We start from the raw sequence: 23,559 nt of genomic DNA, 5'->3' as shown, positions 1-23,559 counted from the left end.
TTTCTTATACTTAAAGGGAAGGCAAATCAAGTTCTCAAGGGGATTTCTTACATTATACTCCACGTTCTCGTTTGCATTGCAAACATTTTGACGTGTTGGCAATGCGACTACATGGCAGACACTTACATATGCCGACACCTCAACCGTGGATTTAATTGAGCTTAGCTTCATATTACCCGTTCACGACGGCTCAGCAGTCCAACTTCCTTTCACGCACGAGACATACTGGTGCGAAGTGAAATCTAAGAACCAAAAAGATAAGCCCATTTTATCTTAAGATTTGAATAAAAATGATGTTATATGACTTTAGATCTATCTATTGAATTCATAAATTCATAAAGTTGAAAGAAGATGAAAGAAGGAGAAAAAAAGAGTTAAAAAACATATCAACCTTGTCCTTGTTAAATTATTGCATATTATTGTATCCATTAGTGCCGACTATACTTGTGACTTTCTGATCTTTTTATGGAAATGTCGAGATTTTTATATCAACGTAGTCAAAAGACCACCTGTAAAGTGAAACAAAATTCAGTTCTCGCGCATCTCAATTTGGACAAAAAAAAAAGAAGAAAAAAAATCGAAAATTTATCAGAAACTAAGAGTTAAATGACGAAAACAAGAAAATATGATTTATTTTCCTTGTCAGTATCTCTTGAAGATTATACGTCATAATTATACAGGCTCATCGCAGTCAAAACTAAGTCTATACTCTACGTTTAAAAGGCGTCCCCTGGATGGGGGAAGGGGGACTCAAATATTGCCTGATGTCAGTCCTTGAAACCGTTCTAAAGGGGGAAGCAAATATCGTTTTTTTATTTAGTAATGAACGTAAATGCAAATGGTTCTATAATTTCCATCAGTTTAGTTACAGTTCAATTTGTGTAACTAAACAAGTTTAAATGTTGTTCGATGTATACAACTGTGTGTGCGTGTCTCATAAAATGTAAGCCATTGGAGGCATACTCACCCCCCCCCCTCCTTCCCCGTGGCTACAGCATTTATGGCACTTATCCAATCAATAGACCTGATACAAGCTGCATTTGATTAAGTCAGCGTTATTCAATCAATGGACCTGATACAAACTGTATTCGAATACGTCAGACCCATGACAGACCTGATACAAACTGAACTCGATTTACTTCGGACTTATCCAATCAATGAACGAGCTGGATACGATTACGTGAGACCTAACCAATGAATGAACCTAACAGAAACTTAAAACGATTACGTCAGGCTTATCCAATGGGTGGGTTTGATACAAAGTTAATATACGCTTACATCAGACATATTCAATCGATCGATCTGCTACAAACAGAACTCGATTAGGGTCAGACGTATTCAATCAATCTATCAATCAGGCTTTCAGTGAAAGAAACCCTTCAAGGACTTTATTTTTCTTTCTGTAGAACATCTTGCGGGCGAACATTTTGAATAAATTAGTCGAATTGAGGATAAAAATAAACGTGGAAAAAAGAAAGAAAAAAGAAATTCGAACACTGTTAGAGCTATTTTTAACATTGGAGTGGTCTAATTATAAATGAAAAGTGGGTCAATCTTTTTTTCTTTAATAAAAGCAATGACCGATATTTTGTTGTTGGGAACAAACGGAAAGTTTTCTTCAAGAAGTATACATAATCCGACCAAATGTCTAAAGAATTTACTAAAATTGGTATATTTGGGTTATATTTTTTCTTTAACTCGAAGGGCGGTCACGTCGTAATTAGGACAAGTTTTGTTATTAGCAGAATTTTTTATGCATTCGGGGCAAAATCGTGACCCATTCATCGTTTAACGTCGTTATCAGCATTTGAGTTTTCTTCCTTTATGGTTAAATCAACCCTCGTCCTGATGTTTTCAAGCTCAAAGGCTTTGATCGTGGGGTTACAACCTACCTTCTCAAACTTTTCTAAAAATGCAAAGGGGGGTAAAATATACCTACGTGAGCAAAGGGGTACAAAGAAATTCTCGTCGAAACTTCACATATTTGACAGATCTAGACCGTTACACCGCAAGAAATATGCAAAAAGAGAAAATATTGTAGAACTTATATGCCTAGGTTAAACAAAGTACATTTGTATTTTCTGATATATTAATAGAAATATTCAACAAACTTTATTATAACAATTGGCAGCACTTAGAGACTTCTATATTTATTTCACGCTAATTCAAGTGAAACTTTGTTAAGTCATAGTAGGCCTAAGGAATAAGTTACAGATACTCGTAAATAATTCTTTTCGAGTTTGCATATGTACCTATATATCAAGAATGCAAGCAGTTGCTTAAAGTGTGAATATTCAAGAAAAAGCATTTATCACCTTGCCCCAACCCCAACCCTCCTTAAAAGGGGGATATATTATATACATTTTCTTTTGGTCACTACGAAATTCGAGACAGTCATTTCATGAAAACAAGTCCTTTTCTCTAATCACAGAGGTTTAGATCCAACCTACAAGTTGGGTCGATACCTATAGGGCCTATGAATTATCGCTTTTGGGCCGAGAAATCTAACCTTACATGGGATTATTTAAAGCATAAAAACTCACTTTTATTAGATAAACAACATAGAACTTCTGATATATTATTAAGGGAGACTTTTCAAAATACGTATACCATATCTTATAAAATAAATGACAGTTTTTGCTGAAACCCACATATTTTGATCAGCCATCAAAACTCACACGATGCATGGGTTTTTTAAAATATGTTTTCCATTTTATCATTCCAGTCATTTCGTAAGTCGCCCTGCCAATTATCTGCCATACGTTATACATCTCAGTTTGTTCGTGTGCATAGGCCAAAACCCTAAACTGAGCATACAACTCTCACAGTTGTTAAAACAAAATATTGCACTTTTTTCGTTTTACACACATTTTCATATTGTACCCGTATTCGGTTTCTCTTCCGTGGCACTGAGGGTAACATGAACCAGGCATGTGAAATTTAGACACAAATAGGTCTGCTGTTTACAAAAGTAGGCTACACCCAGCGTGAAATCTTACAACGGCGTTAGCGGCATACCTTACTACTCCCGACCAAACACCCCATGAGGGTCACACGGGCTACGAAATAGTTCAAATGGCAACCCCCGAAGTTCTCTTTGGACGAGTTTCTCAATTTCCAGAAAATTGTTCTTTGATGTTTGTTCTCATTTTTTTTTAAAGAAATGGAAATAAATGATAAGGTCTTCATTGGTTTTAAGTTCCAGATCTCCTCTAAGTGAACTGACACGGCACCGTTTCACATGAACATTCAATAAAGAGATCGAACGAACATACATCCTTAATTCCAAAGAATGGGAAAAATGGGTGGACCGAAAATTGGTAGGTTTTGATGTGAAGGAAAGTGTGCGGTACGTTATATATATATATATATATATATATATATATATATATATATATATATATATATATATATATATATATATATATATATATATATATATATATATATATATTTATATATATATATATATATATATATATATATATATATATATATATATATTCCCCACTTCTATTCTTACCTGTAAACCCTTTTGGGTGGGATGGGGTGGGGGTTGGGCTTGGTGACAATCCATAGAGAGCACTAAGCACTTTGTGTAATAAAACAAAATAAAATAAAGTACTTCAATGAGTGATACAATGCGCGACCAGATATAACAAATTAAAACGCGTAACTGTGTATTTAATGTGTTTTTTAAAGCTTGAGGGTACAGTTGTATTTTTAGCAAAATCGTGCGTATTTTCAGCTTCTAACCGTCCATGCTTTTCTCTTCGCTCGTCAGCATAAGTGGCGGCCTCGTCTGCGGAATGAAAAGGAAGGGGTGGGGTGTGATGAGGTGGGGCTTTACCCTACCTCTGGTTGAGAGTAATCATAGATAGGTGGGGTACACGAGGGGTGCTAGTCTTCCACAGTATAGGAAGCCGATGAAGGATTTAGCCTAGTTTATTTTTAGGTTATGGTTCTGTACCAGAAGGTTGCCAATGAACGGGTAGTTACGCAAAGATACAGAAATATTTGTGTATCGCATGCTTAGTTTCGCATACCTCTAGACGGAAAGAAAGTCTATAATAAACGATACCGAAGTTAACTCTTTTTTTTATTTAATATTGCAATCACATGGAATCCTAACCGTATATATAGGCGTATATCAGTTTGTCGCTATTTTCTTTTTTTATTTAGTTTTATCATAATATTTATTTATTTTTAGAGACAGAATGAGGGACTCAATAGGGCTGGTACTGCTCTTTCGCTTTGTCTTCATTACCCCTCTTAGTATTATCTTACCAAAAAACACAGTCACTGCACCTACAATTTTTACGACAAGATGACATTATACTTTTAATATTGGCAAGCATATCAAGGGCGTAGGAACCGGGTGGGCTCGGGGGGGCGCCAGCCCCCCAGTGAAAAATATGGGGGGCGGAAGTATCATTCCGCCCCCCCCCGCTCCGCAAGTCAGAAAACCCCTTTTTCATTTCCAAATGAGAAAAAAATCTCATTTGGAGCACCAAATTGCATCTAAAGCCAGGTGAAAATGCAAAATTATTTACAAAATGGAGTGGGATGTTGAAGTGTGCTATATTGCACCAAATTGCATCTGAGGCCACCTGGAAATGCAAAAAAAAATCCAAAGACCCCTCCCCCAGGCCGGCCATCAGTCTTCAGCCCCCCTCCCCACTCAAAAGTGCCTTCCTACGCCACTGAAGCATATTGTCACTTCTTTTCCAAATGTTGGACTGAATTTTATACCAAACCTACACAAATTGAGACACTGTAACCCAAATTAACTGTTTAACGTGATAAACTGATTTGAAATGTCCTGAAATAAATAGAACGTAAGACCTTTTGGTTGACCGGTAAAATGATCCAAATTGGCACCTTAATTGCTAGAGTTCTCCCAACAATAATTATGTGCGTTAATTGTTATAATCATTTACATTTTCCCCGTCTGAGTCAAATGAAAATTATTTTAATTGTTCTAAATCTATACCCAATGTTTTGTGCGAGCGCATATGCGTATTTGTATATACCCAACGGTGTGTTAGGAAATTAATCAGGTACCATTACAAAGCAAATTTTTAATATTTATCAAACAATATTTCAATATAACAAGTCATTTATTTGCATTTTCCAAATTTCTGCGATTTGCAGATCTGTGTCTTCACAATTTCTCAGAGTGGGAATTCACTCTTTGAAACACGTCTGGAGACGTTTAGAGTGGTGAAATTCAATTCAATCAAAGAGTGACTTTGTATGAATTTAAAACATAACTTAGTGATTGTTTGCATTATATAATATCTAAATCTGAAGACCCCCCCCCCCCCCAAGAACAAAAACACGTAACAAACACAAACAAACAAACACAAACACAAAATAAATCCAGAGAAAATTACTAAATTCTCTAATCGAAAATGGCATAATTCTGGAAGCATATATCAGTACGTGAATTATTTCGCTTAGGAACTGCGAGAGCAAATAGTTGACTTCTTCTAAACTGTAGACACAAGTTAAACTGATCAACCCACAACTAGTTTGACATCTTCATTGTTAACATCGTATCACAAAGTATCGATTTGGAGCAAATTCCCTTTTTAAATTTTTGGTTTCAATTTTCCTTTTTGTTACTATTATTGTGATTAAAATGTTCAAGGTTACAAATATAAATATATATATATATATATATATATATATATATATATATATATATATATATATATATATATATATATATATATATATACATATATATCGGCTCTGAATACCTGTAGTATGTATGTCTATACTTGAGGACGCCCTCCTAGTGACTTGCGAACTTTGATCAAAATAGACTAATTTCTGTTCAAAGAAACTACAGTTTATGGGGTCAGCTTTGAATAGCCTCGGGTTCCGTCTGGTGGTGTAGAAACCAAACATTGCTGCCACAGATATGAATGAAGTAATAACCTACTTGTCAACGGAACATAACTGTACTTTGGAGGTTAATACTCTCAAATAGCGAAAGGGGTGCGGGGGTACTATGAAAATCAGATATTTGGAGCCAAATCAAAATGAAAAATGAGAAGAAAAAATGACAAGCAGTCAGTTCTTGTATAAAAGACGATTTAGAAAAACAAAAGCACAAACATTCTTGAAAAGCGTATGAAACATTAAAGCAGCATTCATCGTTACAATATTTTAAAGGAGCTTTCTGCGTCGATTTTGCTGAATGTTTATTATGTAGCAACTTCCCAAATTGTATTACCAATGTTAAATAAATATCGAAACTTTTGCAATGTCCCACGTTATGTTTTGATTTGTGTGTGATATAAATATTACAAACACTCTCTGGGCGACTAACATTTCGAACCGGAATGGAAATAAATAGTGTATTTTTAACATAATTGGTGAGAAATATATGAGAGTGGTCTTGGTTTCATGAATTCACCCGTCTCGAATTATAAAGATAATCGTGTTATATATGACAAAACAAAGGTTAAATGTCGAATTTATCATTTCCCCCGACCCCCTCCACACTCTTCGCCTGACGATGACGTTACTTGTAAGGCGAAGTAGTTTTTTAACAGCTTTATTCTTCGAAAATGTATTTTACAACGGAGGCATAGTATTTTATAGTCACTTGAGTGGATCGGTTAGTATTTTGGAATACTGCCAAATAAGTAAGTTAAGGAACACACTACATAAATGACTGAAAACTGAATATTAATTAAACAAGAAGAGATAGGCACATTCCCGCTAGTTTCCGAGAAGAAAAAAAATTGTTGAGAGATAATTGAGATAATCTGCTTAAGCAGAACCCCCCCCCCCAAAAAAAAAAAAAAAAAAAAAATCACCTAGTTTTTTCTTCTTTTATTTTGGTTCAGTTTTCTATGACGTTGATTGTTACGTCTCAAAAGATGCGATATTGTTGTCTCCTGGTAAAGTGATACCCTCCTTGTACCGTAGAATCACTCAGGCGCGTAGCCAAGGGGGGGGGGCGAAGGGGGCAGCCGCCCCCCCCCCTTGAGCATATTTTTTAATTTTCTTTTAATGTTTTGATGATATCGCTAGTATTTTCAAAAGCGAAAATGCTAAGATGCAACTTACAAGGCCTGGGAAGTGCCATTTCCAGCGATCTGGGAGGCATTTTCAGCCAAAATTTTCTTGTACGCTTCGCGCCAACTCATGGTGGCGCTACGCTTAGATAGTTTGCAATGCCGAATCTACAGTTTCGCCCCTCCCTTGGCAAATTCCTGGCTACGCGCCTGGAATCACTCCTGTATCTCATGATGGAGATTATAGAAAGCAGGAGAACGAAAGCAACAGAAGAAGTGTGAATGAATTTTAAATTGATGCGACTGAGGGTTTAACAATAGGCAATCATTGTACATTCTCAATATATTCATTGGAGATAAATTATCTATTGAATTGAATTGACCGGTTGTCTATCAACTCTTAATTTCACGCGAGTTCGTCTAATTTAGAGGGAAAAATTCCTTTTCCCAAGACGAGATATCTCAAATCAGATATATCAGAAAGGGAAGTGTTACTAATTTTAAATCTTTTTTTTTTTTGGTGTCCCTTTTTCTCGTAATGTATAAAATAAAGCTGTCAGAGAGAGGTGTCGTATTTTAATATAGTTGTTACTTGGAATATGTAACGTATTCTGTGGTTCCCAAAAGGGGAGAGTTACTCGAGAGAGATAGAGAGAGTGAGGGTAAAAAAATCTGGTGCATCGACAATAGGCGGTTTGAAGCACACACACAAAAACGCGTATCTTTATCAATCACTGCAAACCGACAGTTATAATGCTCATGTGAATTCGAGGAAGTGAGACGCGCTTGTTATACGACCTGTCAATATGAACATGTCGAGTGACAAGTAATAATTGTAAATGTGTGGAGGGAGACGAAGGGGACGGAAGAGAGGGGGAGGGGGGTGTAATGGGAACGGGATGATATGGTCTGAACAGAGATGGAAGGGGGTTGGTAACAGAAATGGAGGGGGTGGGTAACATAAATTGAAAGGGGGTAGGATGTTTCCTTTATTATGAATCAGAAACGTCTATACTACTGGTTTTCGTTGAAATTAAATATTCGACTGAGACCGTCCTTCTCACATATCAACTATGTTGTATACCCTATTAAATATTGGGGGCATAAGGATGAGGTCCCGTGGGTTAGGGTGCGACGGAGTAGGGAGGGGGGGGGTTGTGTAGTAATAGAAATAAATCTGTGAAGAACTGGTTAAAGATTTCTATCGAACACGAGCTAAAAACAGACAAACGAAATTTCAAATAATTGTGCAAAAATGTAGAAAATATACCCTTAATTAAAAAAAAACATGTTTACGCGATTTTCATCATACATTTATTTCTCATCCCTGTAGAGAAACAAATAGTAAAAAAAAATATGCAAATTAACTCTATAAATATTTTTTCTCCGCTATAGTTGGTTTCATTTATAGATTTGTCAGCTTTTGATGTCTCTAACCTTGGGTAGCTCAGCGTGGTACCGTATGAAGTAGAACGCATTATTAAGAGACCACTTTCATGCTGTGTGAGTAGCATTATCAATCCGGACGTGCAATAAAAATATTATATCGGTCGAATTAAATATGTGCCAGTTTGAAATTGACACATGAAGACAAAAAAAGGAAGAAAAAAATGCTTCCGTTTAATATTAGTAATTAAGAGGGACATAAAGAATGAGGGAACTATGTTACTAAGATTACACAGAGTAAAAGATTAATATGTTACATGTTTACCCGGAAATGAACTTCAGAGGACATTTACTTAACCTCCGATATACCTTTACTCCCATTCTCAGAGACTTCGAGAACCAAATTGGGCCCAGGGGAGCAATATGCCATCCGGCCCACCTTGTTTACACTCTTCAGATTTCCCATACTTTTTCCAGGCCCTTTCCATACTTTTCCGGAACCGTACAAATTCACCTCGGGCCCTTGGCCGGGCCCCGGGGCTGTAGACCGCTTGACCGTCCTAGCTCTTAGCTTTAAGCCTCAGGAATCCATCTGTTATCCCATTCAAAGAATTATGGATAGTTTATTTCTCTGCACGTTACAATGTACATCTTTTCTGTATGTTATGATTTTTATCGAACGATGAACGATATGTAATCGTCAATTGAAAAGGTTGAAAGAAAAAACCTACACAAATTGTGGCAAAAGGCATTGTCGACTATATGCGTTGCCTTATTGTGGTTCGTTGTGTGCAAGATAGATTTGAACTCAAGGACTAGAGACCTATATCTAATAACTGATCGAGTTATTAAAGTTTTCCTAACTTGTATAACAGAGAAGACCTCGCTCGTGCCTCTGAAGTTTCATTTCTAAAATCTTCATAACATTAATTTATTCTGACAGTTTTCATCAGTAGCCTGACAGTGTCCTCTAGATATTTATGCAAATTACATTATTTAAACAATCTGTGAACTATATAGCGCCTAAGCTGTCTATCCTAACGAGTATCATGTCATATTAGACGTGCTCGGTTGATATATTACGCGACATGTACACCTATGTTCTCATTCCAAACATTCTGAAATACCATACATTCATAGCTTAATGAAATCAGTATTAAGAAACGCTCTCACCTTTCCGGTCGTGAAGAAACGTTGAACATATCTCGTAATAAACATATATGACCAGAGATTAGAGAAATTGAAACACTTTCGTGTGTCATTTGTTGCACCTGGGTGTCTAAAAATATCCAAATCAAATCCCCCTCTGACCCTCCAAGAATTTGTCGAATTAAAAGACTGACTTTAGGTATAATATCAGTGTTGATATGGTTTAGAACATTAAAGATATACAGGCTCCGGCTATATATCAGTCCAGGCTTCAGTTTTATACCACTTTTTAAGTTTTCGAGAAATGACGCTTCAAATCATCTGAGGATCATCAATGGAAGCGGCTGGACTACTAAGGCTAACACAGGGACCTTAAAGTTGGTCCTTTACATGAGAAGCGAAGCTCAATAGCGAAAACATATATCTAATTACATGAATATAATACATGACAAATTTTTCAAAGGAGAAAGGATGTTTGATCACATTCAATGTGAACTGTTGTTCATCAGAAGATAACAAAACTTCATGTGTTTTTTTTTTCATTTTTATAGTTATTAGCATATGGGTTATCATTAACATTTAGGCCAGTAGCACTGCGAAGCTGGCGTCTTCATTAATTTATCATTAAAGGAGCATTCCTGAGATGAAGCATATTTTAAAGTTGAAATATCTTGTAAACCGGAATAGTTATTTAGAAATATAACTAGCACTTATCGTTTTTGTTTTCTTGGACTATAACATGTAATGCCCAGAACCGCTAACACCTATTCATATTGACAAGTTTGGTTACGTAATTGCTGAAATATAAGACAGGTCAGAGTTCAATGAAACAACAAATTGTAAATAAGAATGTACCAACTCTGTAATTACAAATACACACACACACACATACACACACACACATATATATATATATATATATATATATATATATATATATATATATATATATATATATATATATATAATATCTTCTCAGCGATCTTCCAGAGAAATAAGGGGTAAATATTACATTTTCAGCATAAGTGACAAATCTTTCGTCACTGGATTAACAAGTAGCAAATGGTTCGGACTTAAGAGATCGAAATTTTTGTTAGAACAATCAATATCATGTGACGAGAAACAACAGAGGGGGAAAGGAATCAAAACAGACAACAAAGTAGGGTCTTGCTTTGACACCTCGAAGCTGGCGGAGGGCAACTAATCCCTTACTAGAGTCTGAAAGAAACAGAAATCCCCGGCGTTTTCCTAGGGCAACGCACCCGAGCACAAGTACGATGACTCGTTGTCTGTTTCTCTCTCGGACTCGGCGGGGACATGTGTAAACTCCATCAAGTAGTTGGTGAACAGACAGTGGATCCAAGAAAAAAACAAAAAAAATAGGGAATAGCTAAAACCTACCGCGGTGGGAATTTCATTCCCCGCGTTAAACAGTGTGAATGACACGAAAATTAATGATAAATATAGAGTTAATAGAAAGAGATTTGCTTCATATTTGTTAAGTATAAAATATAGATCTTTTTGTACTTTGAGAATGTCTGTAATGGAAAAAAAGGAGAGAAAATATCAATTTTGGGGCGCATAATGCCGTCCTGAATGGCTTCGCTCTCTCTTTTTTCCTCTTTTCTTGTGGACGGTGTTATGGTGAAGAGTATAGAATATCTGTCACGTGGGTATAGACAAAAATGTAACATCATATATAAAACGTGAAAAAGGCAAAGAAAACCCGAAAGGAAGTATCTTATTGAAAAAAAAGGACACAGACTAAATTCTTTCATGTGTTTCCAGTTGTAATCAATTATCATATAGATTTGCTATGCATGATCCAAGAAAGAATTCTTTGACCCATTTTTACACTAGAGATCTACAACGAACATAATAATATCATATGTAAATAAATATCATATAGAAAAAATAATATAATTATATAAATGTAATATATTTGATCACGAAGTTGATCGCAAATTGTTCAAAATGCTGGAATTTCATAACTATATACATCCCCCGGATCAAACGTGATCCCGGATTAACGATCAAACTTCTATTACAATGTATAATCAGCATATGGTATATCGAATGTTATGTGATTTATATATATACTATGCTATATTCTATACCGGTACTGTATCAATACCGTCTTAATTGATATAGATCGGCATGAATTTTATGATCCGCCAGGGTTCGGATCAAATCCGGATGTGATCCGGATCAGGTTCGTATCAGTTTCATCTATCTGATCCAGATCAGATTTGGGATCTTTTACAAGGTTTTTAGTGTACGCACTCTTCGGATCAAAAGGGATCCAGAATTAACAATGCTCTCTGTGTTAACATAAAAAGCAATAGCACGATATCGAATTATGTGTAATAATGTACTACAATATGGTGTAATAAATTCCGTCTTGTTGTTTGATCCCGTTCAGCTTCAGATCAAATACGGATCTGATCCGGCTCAGGTTCAAATCTGATGATTTTTTTTTATCTGATCCGGAACAGATCTCGAACCTGAACTCCGACAGAATGTGACGTCTTCTGAATACCGTATCATAGGAAAATTTGTTTTTAGAGGTGGACGTTGTATTAAATATGAAACGAAATCTGAGGTACTGCATGGACAGTAGTGAGGAAACATATACGCGAGATTTCCACGTACGGATGATTCATGATCAGTACAAAATATATAGTCCAGATCATCCTGATATGTCTATTCATTTAATTATCTTGGGTGACAATTGTTGATGTAACACGTTATATACCATTACACGTTTATTTCACGTTGTCCTTATTTTGATGAAATTCAATCACGTTTAACCCCATAATGAACAAAACACCACAAACCTAAATACTCTGATGTGATCATTTTGAAGATTTTTTTTTTTTGGAACTGTTTGACTTCGAAGCGATCTATAATTTTTTACATGAAGTTATATATTCAATACAATAAGTTTGTCAGTATAGATGTATCCTACATATCTCTCGTCGCTTCATCTAATTCGTTGAGAGATCTCCTATTAACAAGAAAATTCGGGTTTCAATTTTAACAAACAGCTGAAAAACAGCACAGGTAAAGATACGTGTCAGCGTCATTTAAGCAACGCGACGAAATATCTCGGTCAATGAGAAATGAATAACGGAACTTTGCGAGACTGTTTGACCCCACAAAGCTCAACGAACTCACGTTACCCATTCCTTCACTTGGCGGCACATAGATCGTCTAAATGCTTCAATTTAAATAGGCCAAGATCCCCACACCTTATAGACATAACAATCATATCTTTCATCTGCACACGCAAGGCGTTTAATTTAAAAAAAAATATGATAAAAACTGAGATTATGTATAGACTTTTGTGTGCATGATAATATGAACCTGTTGGCTGGAAACGACTTATGGCAAGTCTAAAGTATGGAAGTATGTTCTTGCATGCACCGACTGTTCTATTGTATTACAAATAACACCCATATTCTGTGTTGTTATCCTTTCAACCACTGCGTTTTAGGCGGCTGTATATTAATTGTCAACTGGATATTAATTATGCAACGTAATCTCTACGTTTAATGAACTGCATTTTTCGCAATTTTTTATTTTCTTTCCAGATTTCTATTGTCCTTTTCTTTTGTCCTTTTTTTTTGTCCTTTTTTTTTTGTTCTTTTGTCTTTTTTTTTGTCCTATTCTTCTCTTTACATTTTCTTGGCTTTTCAATCTCTGTTCTTCCCCTGTTGATATCTCAGCCAACGATATCACCTCTCCTTTAAAGGTTATTGGAAACTTAACCTTGCATCAAAGGGAAGAGCTAAGCCTCACTATAAATCCCTTTACCCCTTAGACTCTGCCTCTAAGTCGTTCATAATATTTACAAGCGTAATCACCCAGATTTATCATGACCAAGCGTAAACCCGCTCTTCGCTTTTGACGTTCTGTTTTTTTCTTTCGTCGTTCTTCAAAGCTCTAATAAAATAAAAGTCATACCCGGGTATAACATGCTTCTTCTCCTCCGCATATTATTCAACTTCCACATTTTTTGTGTTTATTTTGAGTAACAAAGTAGACCTGACCGCCTGACGCAGGCCTAATATTTCTGACTTTTAAGCAAAGCTTGCTCTACTGATGACAGCTGAGCTTACGGATATTAATGTTATGAGGCTTGGTGGCCTGTTATAGTTTGGATAAAGGAGGAAAATGTGGCCCAAAAGCCGGATGGTATCCCCTGGTAGCCCCTACTTATGCTAACGGGTTTGTTTTGACGGGTTTTTAGACCGCACATGCCTGCGAGCAAAACTCGCATCAAGACGAAAACACCAGACATAAAAACGACTTGCAGTAAACAAGTGAACTTTCCATTGTCTTGCCATGCAGTAATAAGAATGAAAGGGTAGCGGGCAAAGTATGATAATAAAGATAACAATAAAATAGATATTAATAGCTATGAGGTGCAATATCTCGCAGATTTGCGGTCCCTCTATTAATTTTTTTTTTTTTTTTTTGCAATGAAAAGAAAAATAGATCTCCAAGACCGGTAGGTAAGAAAATTTGAAAAGAAAAAGAGACTAATGAAAAAAAAGTTGATGTATTTAATTGGTCTCGTTATGTCGAACGGAATATTAATAGCTTTATTACTTTATATTCTTCTTAGCTCTACAAGGGGCATTGAAAACGAAATGCTATCTGGCAACATCCCGTAGGGTAAAGTATAGACCAATATAATAGCTGAAATTTTTCGGAATGTCAAAACATTGAAAACGGGTCAACGTGGGCACAGCCAAAAGCAATAATAATAATTAAAATAATAATAATAAAAGTAATAAAAGTATATAATTGAAGAGGAATGGAAGAATATAATTTGATGAGCTTTAAGTTCTGGTCCGTTTAACCGTAAACGGAACCGTTCAATTGATTATAACACTTTTAATCAATATCGTATATACGCCTCTTTATATCGTATCTCATAAAATATAATTTAGCTGCCTTCTCCTCGTCCCCTCGCGCTCCCTCTACCCCTCCACCCCTCCCCCTCCACACCCGTCATCAACCCATCCCCTCGTCCCTTTTCGTTTCTCAGACTTCTCAAAGTTTCCGTACCTCCGTTTTTCGCCCGGACAATCATACTCTACCGGCTAAAGTGAATCCATTGTTTTACTGTTAATACATCCATTCAAACGTTCTACAATATTGGAGGCAATAGTGATGCACCAGAAAACACAAAAACCGCCACCCCCACCCCCTTGAAAAGAAAAGGAAACAAGGCAACAACAACAATAACAATAACAATAACGTATGTTTACAACGTATGCAAGAGATGTGGTTGTTGGTCGGTGTATGCTATTAAAGAAAGAAACGTTACAGTAAAAGAATAACGCACGTATCTATGCTAATGTATCACTTTAAACGATGGCGTAGAGTATTAAATATAATTATAACTGTAACACATGAAACAAAGTTTTGTTGCTATAGTTCTTATTACAGAGTTATATGACCAAGTTGTCCAATATAGGCATGTTTGACTCCAAAAACTGTTTTACTTTTTTTTTTACAAACCTTACAGTAATACGCCATTCCTGATTATTGTGATTTTTGATGGACTTTATAAAGTTGATAACAGATTTTGATATTCTCAACACACACACACACACATTGACACATACACACAAATGCAGCTTTTATCATTTCTTGGACTGTTTTGAAATAGCCATTTGCAATGAATAAATCTTATTTTGAGGGTCAATTATTTCAAGAAGTTAGCCATCAGCGAAATATATACTGAGCCTATACGTATACTATACGTATACGTCTGATGGGGGTGGGGGGGTGGAGGTATAACAGGATAAGTCATGGAGGCTCACCCCTTCAATAGCTGACAGAATATTACCCCCCCCCCAAAAAAAAAAAAAAATTAGCATACAGGTACATAAATATGTAACGTGTGCACTACAACCTATAAACAGTCGAATATTCTTCAACATTGTTTTAAAAGCACCCTCCTTTATATCAAAATTTGTCAAAGGTCAAGAGACACTCCTCCCTTGTACGACTTAACATCTGAGCACCCCCCCCCCCCACACACACACACCTCCGATACAAAGAAAAGTAGGTTGCTCTCTCTCCGGTGATTACTTCTATCAATCATAATCTATGGATTGTATGATTTGACACTTTTTTAAACCAATTCATATTTTGTGCTTTAAATATCTAGCACAAATGCACAAATCATGCTTGTCTGCAGACGTAAGACGCGAGTAAAGCATTAAACAGGCGCACTTATTCATCAATGTTGACACTGCTTTAAAACTGACGCTTTTTCCCCCGGTGGAAGCTTATCATAATTATAAAGGCCTATACGCATTTTTTTCATTTACGAATTGATAACAAATTTCCCACAATAGCTTTTATCACGAAAAAAGGATGATAAATAAAGCAGATACTTTGCCTCCGTTTAGTTTAATTTCAATTCAGTAATAACGAAAATGCCTTATAAAATGTTGATAACCACTTTGTTTGAACAAATCTCATTTTCTGATATACTTCCTTTTTAAATTCCCTCAAATGAAGCTTAAAATCAGATTATCTTATCAATGTTATGATTTCAGCTTTCTAATACCCCCCTTTTATTTCTTTATTATTTTTTTTCTCTGTTTCCTTCTTTCTTTCTTTCCTTCTTCGTGTCTTTCATTCGTTTCCTAAATTTAATTGCAGCGTGAATAAGCGTGACAACTTACTTTTGCATTTAACTCGACATGAGTACGCTGCAGTCTGTATAACCCCTTTTTTTTATACAGAGGCGGAGGGACAAAGACGTACAAAGTCATCACGTCATTGCTTAAACAACCAATACCCAAAGGACAACAGAAAAACCTCTCAAAGCGCCACAACTAAAAAAAAAGAGAAAAAATAGAAAAGAAGGGGGTCTCAGATTCGGCTAGTGAGTTACCCTTGGCAGTTTACTGCGCGCACTCACGCGTATAGCATTATTTTCTCGCTTAAAAAACCCAAAGAAATTGTCAATTTCTTAAGAAACTTTGTTTTAAGAACACCATCTGTCGCGGCGAAGAAGAGTTCTCCTTCCCAAAGATGATGATGACTTGTAACCGTGACAGACACCCGATACGGAGAGATAGCTAAGCTAGGATTAACTGTAAAATGACAATAATAATGAAAATTTGGTAAATAGAATATTAAGTTAGCGCCGTGCAGAGTCATTATGTGCACCCAAGGGGGTTACCGCAAAAACCCCGCAGCGAGGCACAGAGCGTGATTTCGTCCGTAGGGGATGCGAAGTTTTAACCTCAAATGCAGAAAACAGTCGGGAAATTCTACGATTAAAATCAAAATTGTATTATCAAATATTAATTTCGCTTATTTGTAAAAGGATATATTTCACAACATTCCTCTTTACAAATATATCAGATGGGTTTGTAATGTATATTTCAACGGCTTCTGTTATCAAAAAAAAAAAAAAAATGTGGGTGGCTATGTCAAACGCGCATGCGTAGAGCTAAGTCATTATAGAAGGCAGTGACGTGGAACCTTTTAATTGCTACGTCTTAAGCAATCCTTCGATTGGAAAATTATTACTTTAATCAGGCGGTATGAAATTAAAATGTCACTTATAAGGCTTTTTTTTGTGTGATCGTATACGGCTCAAACATATCAGTAAATAGTGAGTGACAAGTTTTTGCCTCACTTATCTTTATGAGGGGAAAGCACGTATTTTTTGGTATTGATTAAGTATATTATCAGAACCTATTGGCTGTTAATTCAATCTGTCGTATATACATATATACACAGTGCACGAGATATATAGTAAAGAAGTAAGGTGTGAATGTTTGACGTGCGTAAACCCAAATGACTTATGGCTGGGGTTAATTACTCTCAGCTCGTTTTCTTCTTTATAGTATAGGCTTCCATGGTAAGGAGGGTGGTGACAAGATGATGGATAAAAACAGAACGGGGGTGGCGGAAGTATAACCAACAAAACTCAAATCAAACCAAATAGCCAGGTTGTTTTTTTTGTGTGATTTGTTAAACAAAAACGTTTCATATATATCGCCAAAATGGTGGAGCTGAGGGAGTGGAGGTGGGGTGCTTTGTGGGGGTAGTGGGGGGGGGGGTGGGAGGTATATGGTGACATAATATTTAAGAGAAGATAATGTAATTATCTCAGATAATTGTAAATGCAGAGGCAATAAATAACTTACACAGATTTTGAGAGCTTATTCGATAAAATTATCGATTTATATTACATTTGCATTTCAAGATAACAAACAATTGATTTAATATTTTAACCCATTGTGAATGATCTATTTTGCATAACTCTTAAAACAAAGCACACATACAGGGCTCAAAATTGTACGTGTAATTATTATTTTTTATATATTTTTGCATAATTTTCTCTTTGCAAGAGAAAAATACTAAAAAAATTGTAACGATGGAGTATGAGGGGCGAGGGGGGGGGGGCGAGGGTTGTGTTTGGAGTTAAGCAAGTTTTTGAGAATAAGGACTATAATGAATGTAGAAACAATCACTTCGTTCTTATATTTAATAACGTAACGTACCAAGGATCGTAAACCCCACAATTGATGACTAACGCCTTCAAGATCATCTATAAATTGGTTTGGGACGTGACTAATCTTTAACAAATTAATTATAATATAATATGTTTTATAAAGCCTTTTACCGGATTCTTACCCTATTCAGCAGTAAAAATTTATAAAACAGATTATCACGTGGATGTGAACCTTCCTTACCGGTTTCGAACCTCTGGACATACAATCAGCGTCCATAGCCTAGTGGTTAGGGTGTCCGCGTACAGAGCGGGAGGCCCACGTTCGAATCCCGGTGGAGGCTGGAAGTTTTTTCACTGTTCTTGATTTTCCAACTCATAACGATTTTCAATTATATATATATATATATATATATATATATATATATATATATATATATATATATATATATATATATATATATATATATATATATATATAAGCTTCTTCCTCTTTCTTTTTAATTTTTCCACTTGTTTCATTCTACATTATCAGCCTTTTTTCTCCAGTCTTCACATTTAATTTATTTTATTTTGTCTCCTCTTTCTTTCAGGTCCCCGAACAAGAAAGATCCGTTCAAGACGGACGAAAGACGAAAAGCGCCCTCGAACAGCTTTCAGCGCTCCTCAACTACAAAGGCTTCGACAGGAGTTCCAGGTGTGCAACTATTTAACGGAAGAGCGCCGCCGTTCCCTAGCAATGGAGCTGAACCTTAGCGAGTCGCAGATCAAAATTTGGTTTCAAAATAAACGCGCTAAAATAAAGAAGGCCAATGGATATAAGAACCCTCTCGCGATTACTTTAATGTCTCAAGGACTTTACAATCATTCTACAATTCCTCTCCAGGGTGAATCTGGGGATGAAGAATCCGCGTAATGGCTTGAAGAAAAACGACCAAATATTAATCTTTCAGAAAATGTTCAGAACTGATAAGCAAGAAACCAACTTTAGAGCAGAATCACATGAGCAGAGCATGCGCATAACCATCATGATTTCTGCATGCGCATATTTATTGATACAGTACAGTTCGAGCACCGTAAACTATAATTAATGTTATTGTTAATCTGAATATGGAAGAGTTTCGTTTTTATTGACAACTCATAAAAGGCATGTGAAACTAATGGTTTAACCATTTATTGTACACTGAGGAGGAAGGTATATGAGCCCCCCTACCAACCCAACCCCACCCACCCCTGCACCACCCGTCTCCTACGCCCATATTAGCAACCGTTATGTTTTGAGGCTATTACCATAATGGAAGGATAAATCAATGATAGAGATGATAACTGCAAAGTGAAGATTAAAATTTGATCCATGTGGATATCAGTTTGTTTACTACCACAAAGCGACTGAAGTGCAAGACTAGTATCCAATTTATGTAAATTCCTCATCTGATACCGTCCAACCTCATATCGCATAACGTTGCTTCTCTACTGTATATAATTCGAGATGTGCATATGCGCTAGTATATGTACAGCAACTTGGATATTGTTATTGATAATTTGATTAACAGAATAGACATACTGAAAGATTCAAGGTTACATAAATACGTTAATTTTACCAAAAGTCAAACGCCAGTTGCAAAGCCACATATACCGACTCGTCTCCTTACACCCAACTTCCTTCTCCCATCCCTTCTTTCCCGTCCCCTCTCCATGCCCCCACCCGCTCTCTTCTCACCAGAGATCCCTTTTCATAAATAGGTGTTGAAATGATGTTATTTGAATTAATGATTTTATACGGTTATGCTGGTATCGAATGCATAAGAAAGACGAAAGTCAACCAATTGAACACTTCAGTAGGGAAGGGAAGGGGAGGGAGGGGAGTGAGGGGAAAGAGGGGAGAGAGGGGAGAGAGGGGAAAGTGATGGATGTATCATAGTTTGATGGTAGGATGTGTAAAAAAGCTTTATATCGTGTGAAATACTTGTATATATGACAAAGATATCAAATTATTAAGTTTCTTAAAATATCATAACTGGTTCATATCATGTGCATGGTTGTTGTCTACGAAATGAATAAAACAGGGTATGCTTACAAATACTATGTATTTTTATTCGTTTAACTAACATAATTAACTTAAGTAAAGAAAGACACTGTAATTAATTTTGCAATATGAATAGGCATTGCACACGGCAGAGTATCACGACATGGGGATCTCCAACCACGCCATATATTAACAGAGGGCGCTGTCATATCGGTATATTCTAGTTCCGCAAAACTTGGCAAGCTGCAGTCTCTGAAATCACGGAGAAGTCCTTTGAACAATCTCTGACGGACGTTTCTCTGCAAATTCTCTGAGTCACACATGGTGTGTAATATTTGAACTACGCACGTGTGATCGTCAACCAATCAGAAAGATTTTTGGAGTTATTGTCAATCACGTCCGCAAAACTGAGTTTAAAGGTAGTCAGTATAGGTCCCAAATTATAGCACACTATAATTGCTACAAGTTTACAAAAAGTACTTTCCTGGAGGTCTTTACTCTCCAAATTGTTCTCAGACATTTTAAGTAACACAAAGGAATAATAACTGTCCCATTGAGGCATAATTCCTCGAAGGTTGTAAAAAAAAACACAGTTTAAGAATTTTGATCAAAGGCGACCATATTTGAATATCTAGCATATTTGGGGCCAATACAGCATACCTTTAAGGTGCGAGCGTCAGTAAAATTGTATTCAAGTCTGCGGGAGCGGAATTTACCGGACAAGCGATCCTTATCGTAAATTGTGAAGACGAGATCTTTTTAAACACATTTCAGCACTAGCACATGTGCAAAACCATTGTAGATCTGTAAACAGGATAGATCACGCGAATTAGAACCCAAAGCCGTATCTATCGCACTGTGAGGACCCAGAGCCGTAGACAGAGATGGCTCTATTAGGACTGATATGATAGCGCCCTCTAAAAAACGCTGAAGATCCTCAGTAGATAATCTACTACGAGATGAATCCTTCAACTGTCAATGTGGCATATATTAAAGGATAATTCCAACAATTAAAGTTGGTCAAGCCTTAAATATGTCTATCTAGTTTGGTTTTCAGCATATTTCTACATGTGTAAAATATTGTCTGGAATGTTCGTTGAAGGCGATGTTGATGACGTCATCAGCTTCTCTTTTCATAAGTAATTGTTAATCTCCATCCTACAAAAAAATAAAATAAAGAAATGAATCACAAAATCGTGGCCAAACATCGTAAACACACGTTTAATTATAGCGACCACAAAACTCGTATGATCTTAACTTGAGTTTGGTGTTAGTTTTGATGAGTTGTAACAATCGTTCGCGTAATAAAATAAGTAATCCAACAAAACTTTGATTGATATGCCCTAGAGTTTTCAAGGTTTTTACCCCCCCCCCAACTCCAAAGAAAAATGAATAAATAAAATTGGTACTAAAATAAGGCCTGAACTGATATGTGTGTTATGAAAAAAGTCTGCAGAATATCAGACTATGCTTCTTTTTATTCAGTTCTTATTCTCATTCTAATGTAGTAAACGTTTGAAAAAATGGCTAATTTCAGGAAATTGACGCGACGCAACGAGTTGATGCGTCTCGTCAAAAATGGGCAAAATTTCGTTGTTTTTTTTGACAAGGTTGTCACATTGGCAATATCATATGTATTTGCTTTCCCATTTGAACTTTTTAAATCTTTAAACATGTTACATTATGCAGGAACCGTCATTAAAGAAAAGTGTACCAATAGTGTATAATATATTCTTGAATTTTGGGTCAGACGTCGATATTAGATTCTCATGTATGAAGTGAGAATTCTGTCGGTTACCCCTGTTAACGAATGGAAAATATATCGAATACCCGACCCATAACACAGTCAAATGTCAAAGTGAATTTTTCAGGTGTTGTGCAAGTATTGTAGACCCTATTTTTTCACGCACCATACAAGAAAAAATGAAAGTAGTTATCTTAACAACCTTGGGTGTAGAACTAATTATACACTTTTTTAACAGGCTAAATATGACCCAGAAAGCAAAATTCCACGTCTATTGGGGGGGGGGGGAGGGAAGGGGAACACCAGAAGCCCCTCCATGGCAGTCGGCTTCAACGACCCACATCCACACCCCCTTTGTCAATTCTGCATGTGGTCTCAGTCATCGTTTAATCGAGTTTTAGTCGAGAACACTAATAGTTTTGTCATTATATATTGTCGCTCTGTGACAGCTTCAAGTTAACGGTAACTGCCCTCTATTTTTTTTTTAAGAACAACAATTTCTTCATTAGATACACTGCATGTAGGCCACTCAACTATGGCAGGCCATTTTTTTTTAAATATTTATTTATTTTTACAAATACTACGTTCATTTCTATTGTAGAGTATGTTAGTTAGGTTCCGTATATAATATATTATAACTTAAGTGAATTTAAGCTTAATTTAATACAAATTCTACCCCTAGGTGGAATACTTTTCGCTTACACTTAATTGTATCTTAATTCTACGATAGTAGAATAGAGGCGGTGGGGAGGGGGGGTGGGGAGTTGGTGGCTTTTCATTTGTTTCCAATTAATTTTGAGATTGAGAACAGTACAGCTAAGAAAGAAAGAATATGATTTGCAAGAGAAATAAAAAAACAGGGTTTTATGTAGATTATTGATCTACATAGAGACTAATAACTGTAGCTGTTCGTTTACTTCCACAGTGTATGCTTTCAGACTTTTCAATCGATATTCTCTGATCCCTTATGGCTGTATGATATGACTGAGCTTAGAAGGACCGGTGAGGGGGGGGGGTGGTGTGAAATGTGCAAAAACAAAGGACATTTCATTGAATATTGAATATTTTGCTCATATAAGGTTGTCACCTCTTACTACAACTGAAACATTAACCTTCTATATTTTAAACAAAGACATGAACACTTTACGAAAGTATATATAAGTGTCACCTTTGACATATATGTCTATTATTTGACAAAAAAACTATCATCATTATTTGAGAAAAAAAAATCAATAATAAACATGTTGATTAAGTAAGCATTGTAAATAAAGACAATAAACTTAAAATTTGACTACGATGTGTTTCCTTCTCTTCTGTTACTCATGCACCTATATTTTACTGCCTTAACAAACTCTCTGCCCTCCCCCCCACCTCCCAATCCGTTCCCAACCCCTCCCCCTCCCCCGCCCCTTAGCTTCCCTCGCATACATCCCCTCCACATTCCCTCCCTTTGTTAAAACGTCTATGAAGCATATATTATTGAGGACAACTTTTTCATAACGTAAAGTTTCTCGGCGAGTTCTTTCTTGGTAACACATTTTTGCATAGAATATCATGATGTGCCTGCAAATGGCCACAATGACTAAACCCAGGGGCGCAACTACGTATACTTCTGGGTGGCTTTAGCCTCCCCAGAATAAAGTCGGATGTGTGTCGGGGGGGGGGTGTACATTCCCACCCCCATTTGCAGTCAGAATATTTCAAAAACTCCTAACATGTACAGTCA

At 36.3% G+C, this 23,559-nt stretch overlaps 1 protein-coding gene across 1 annotated transcript in view; it reads left to right on the top strand.

Moving 5' to 3' along the window:
- LOC139966724 (homeobox protein engrailed-1-B-like) overlaps window positions 1-23,105 on the top strand; it is a 35,500-nt gene extending 12,395 nt beyond the window's left edge. The window contains exon 2 of the mRNA XM_071970033.1: window positions 18,657-23,105. Within this exon, the coding sequence (XP_071826134.1) occupies window positions 18,657-18,979 (323 nt within the window). The 3' untranslated portion in view covers window positions 18,980-23,105. The remainder of the gene's footprint in view (window positions 1-18,656) is intronic.
- Window positions 23,106-23,559: the final 454 nt, after the last annotated feature.

The sequence above is a fragment of the Apostichopus japonicus genome, chromosome 4 (genome assembly GCF_037975245.1).
Source record: "Apostichopus japonicus isolate 1M-3 chromosome 4, ASM3797524v1, whole genome shotgun sequence".
NCBI classification, from domain to species: Eukaryota; Metazoa; Echinodermata; class Holothuroidea; order Aspidochirotida; family Stichopodidae; genus Apostichopus; species Apostichopus japonicus.
The sequence above is the reverse complement of the archived record's forward strand: the minus strand, read 5'-3'. Positions and strand labels throughout refer to the sequence as shown.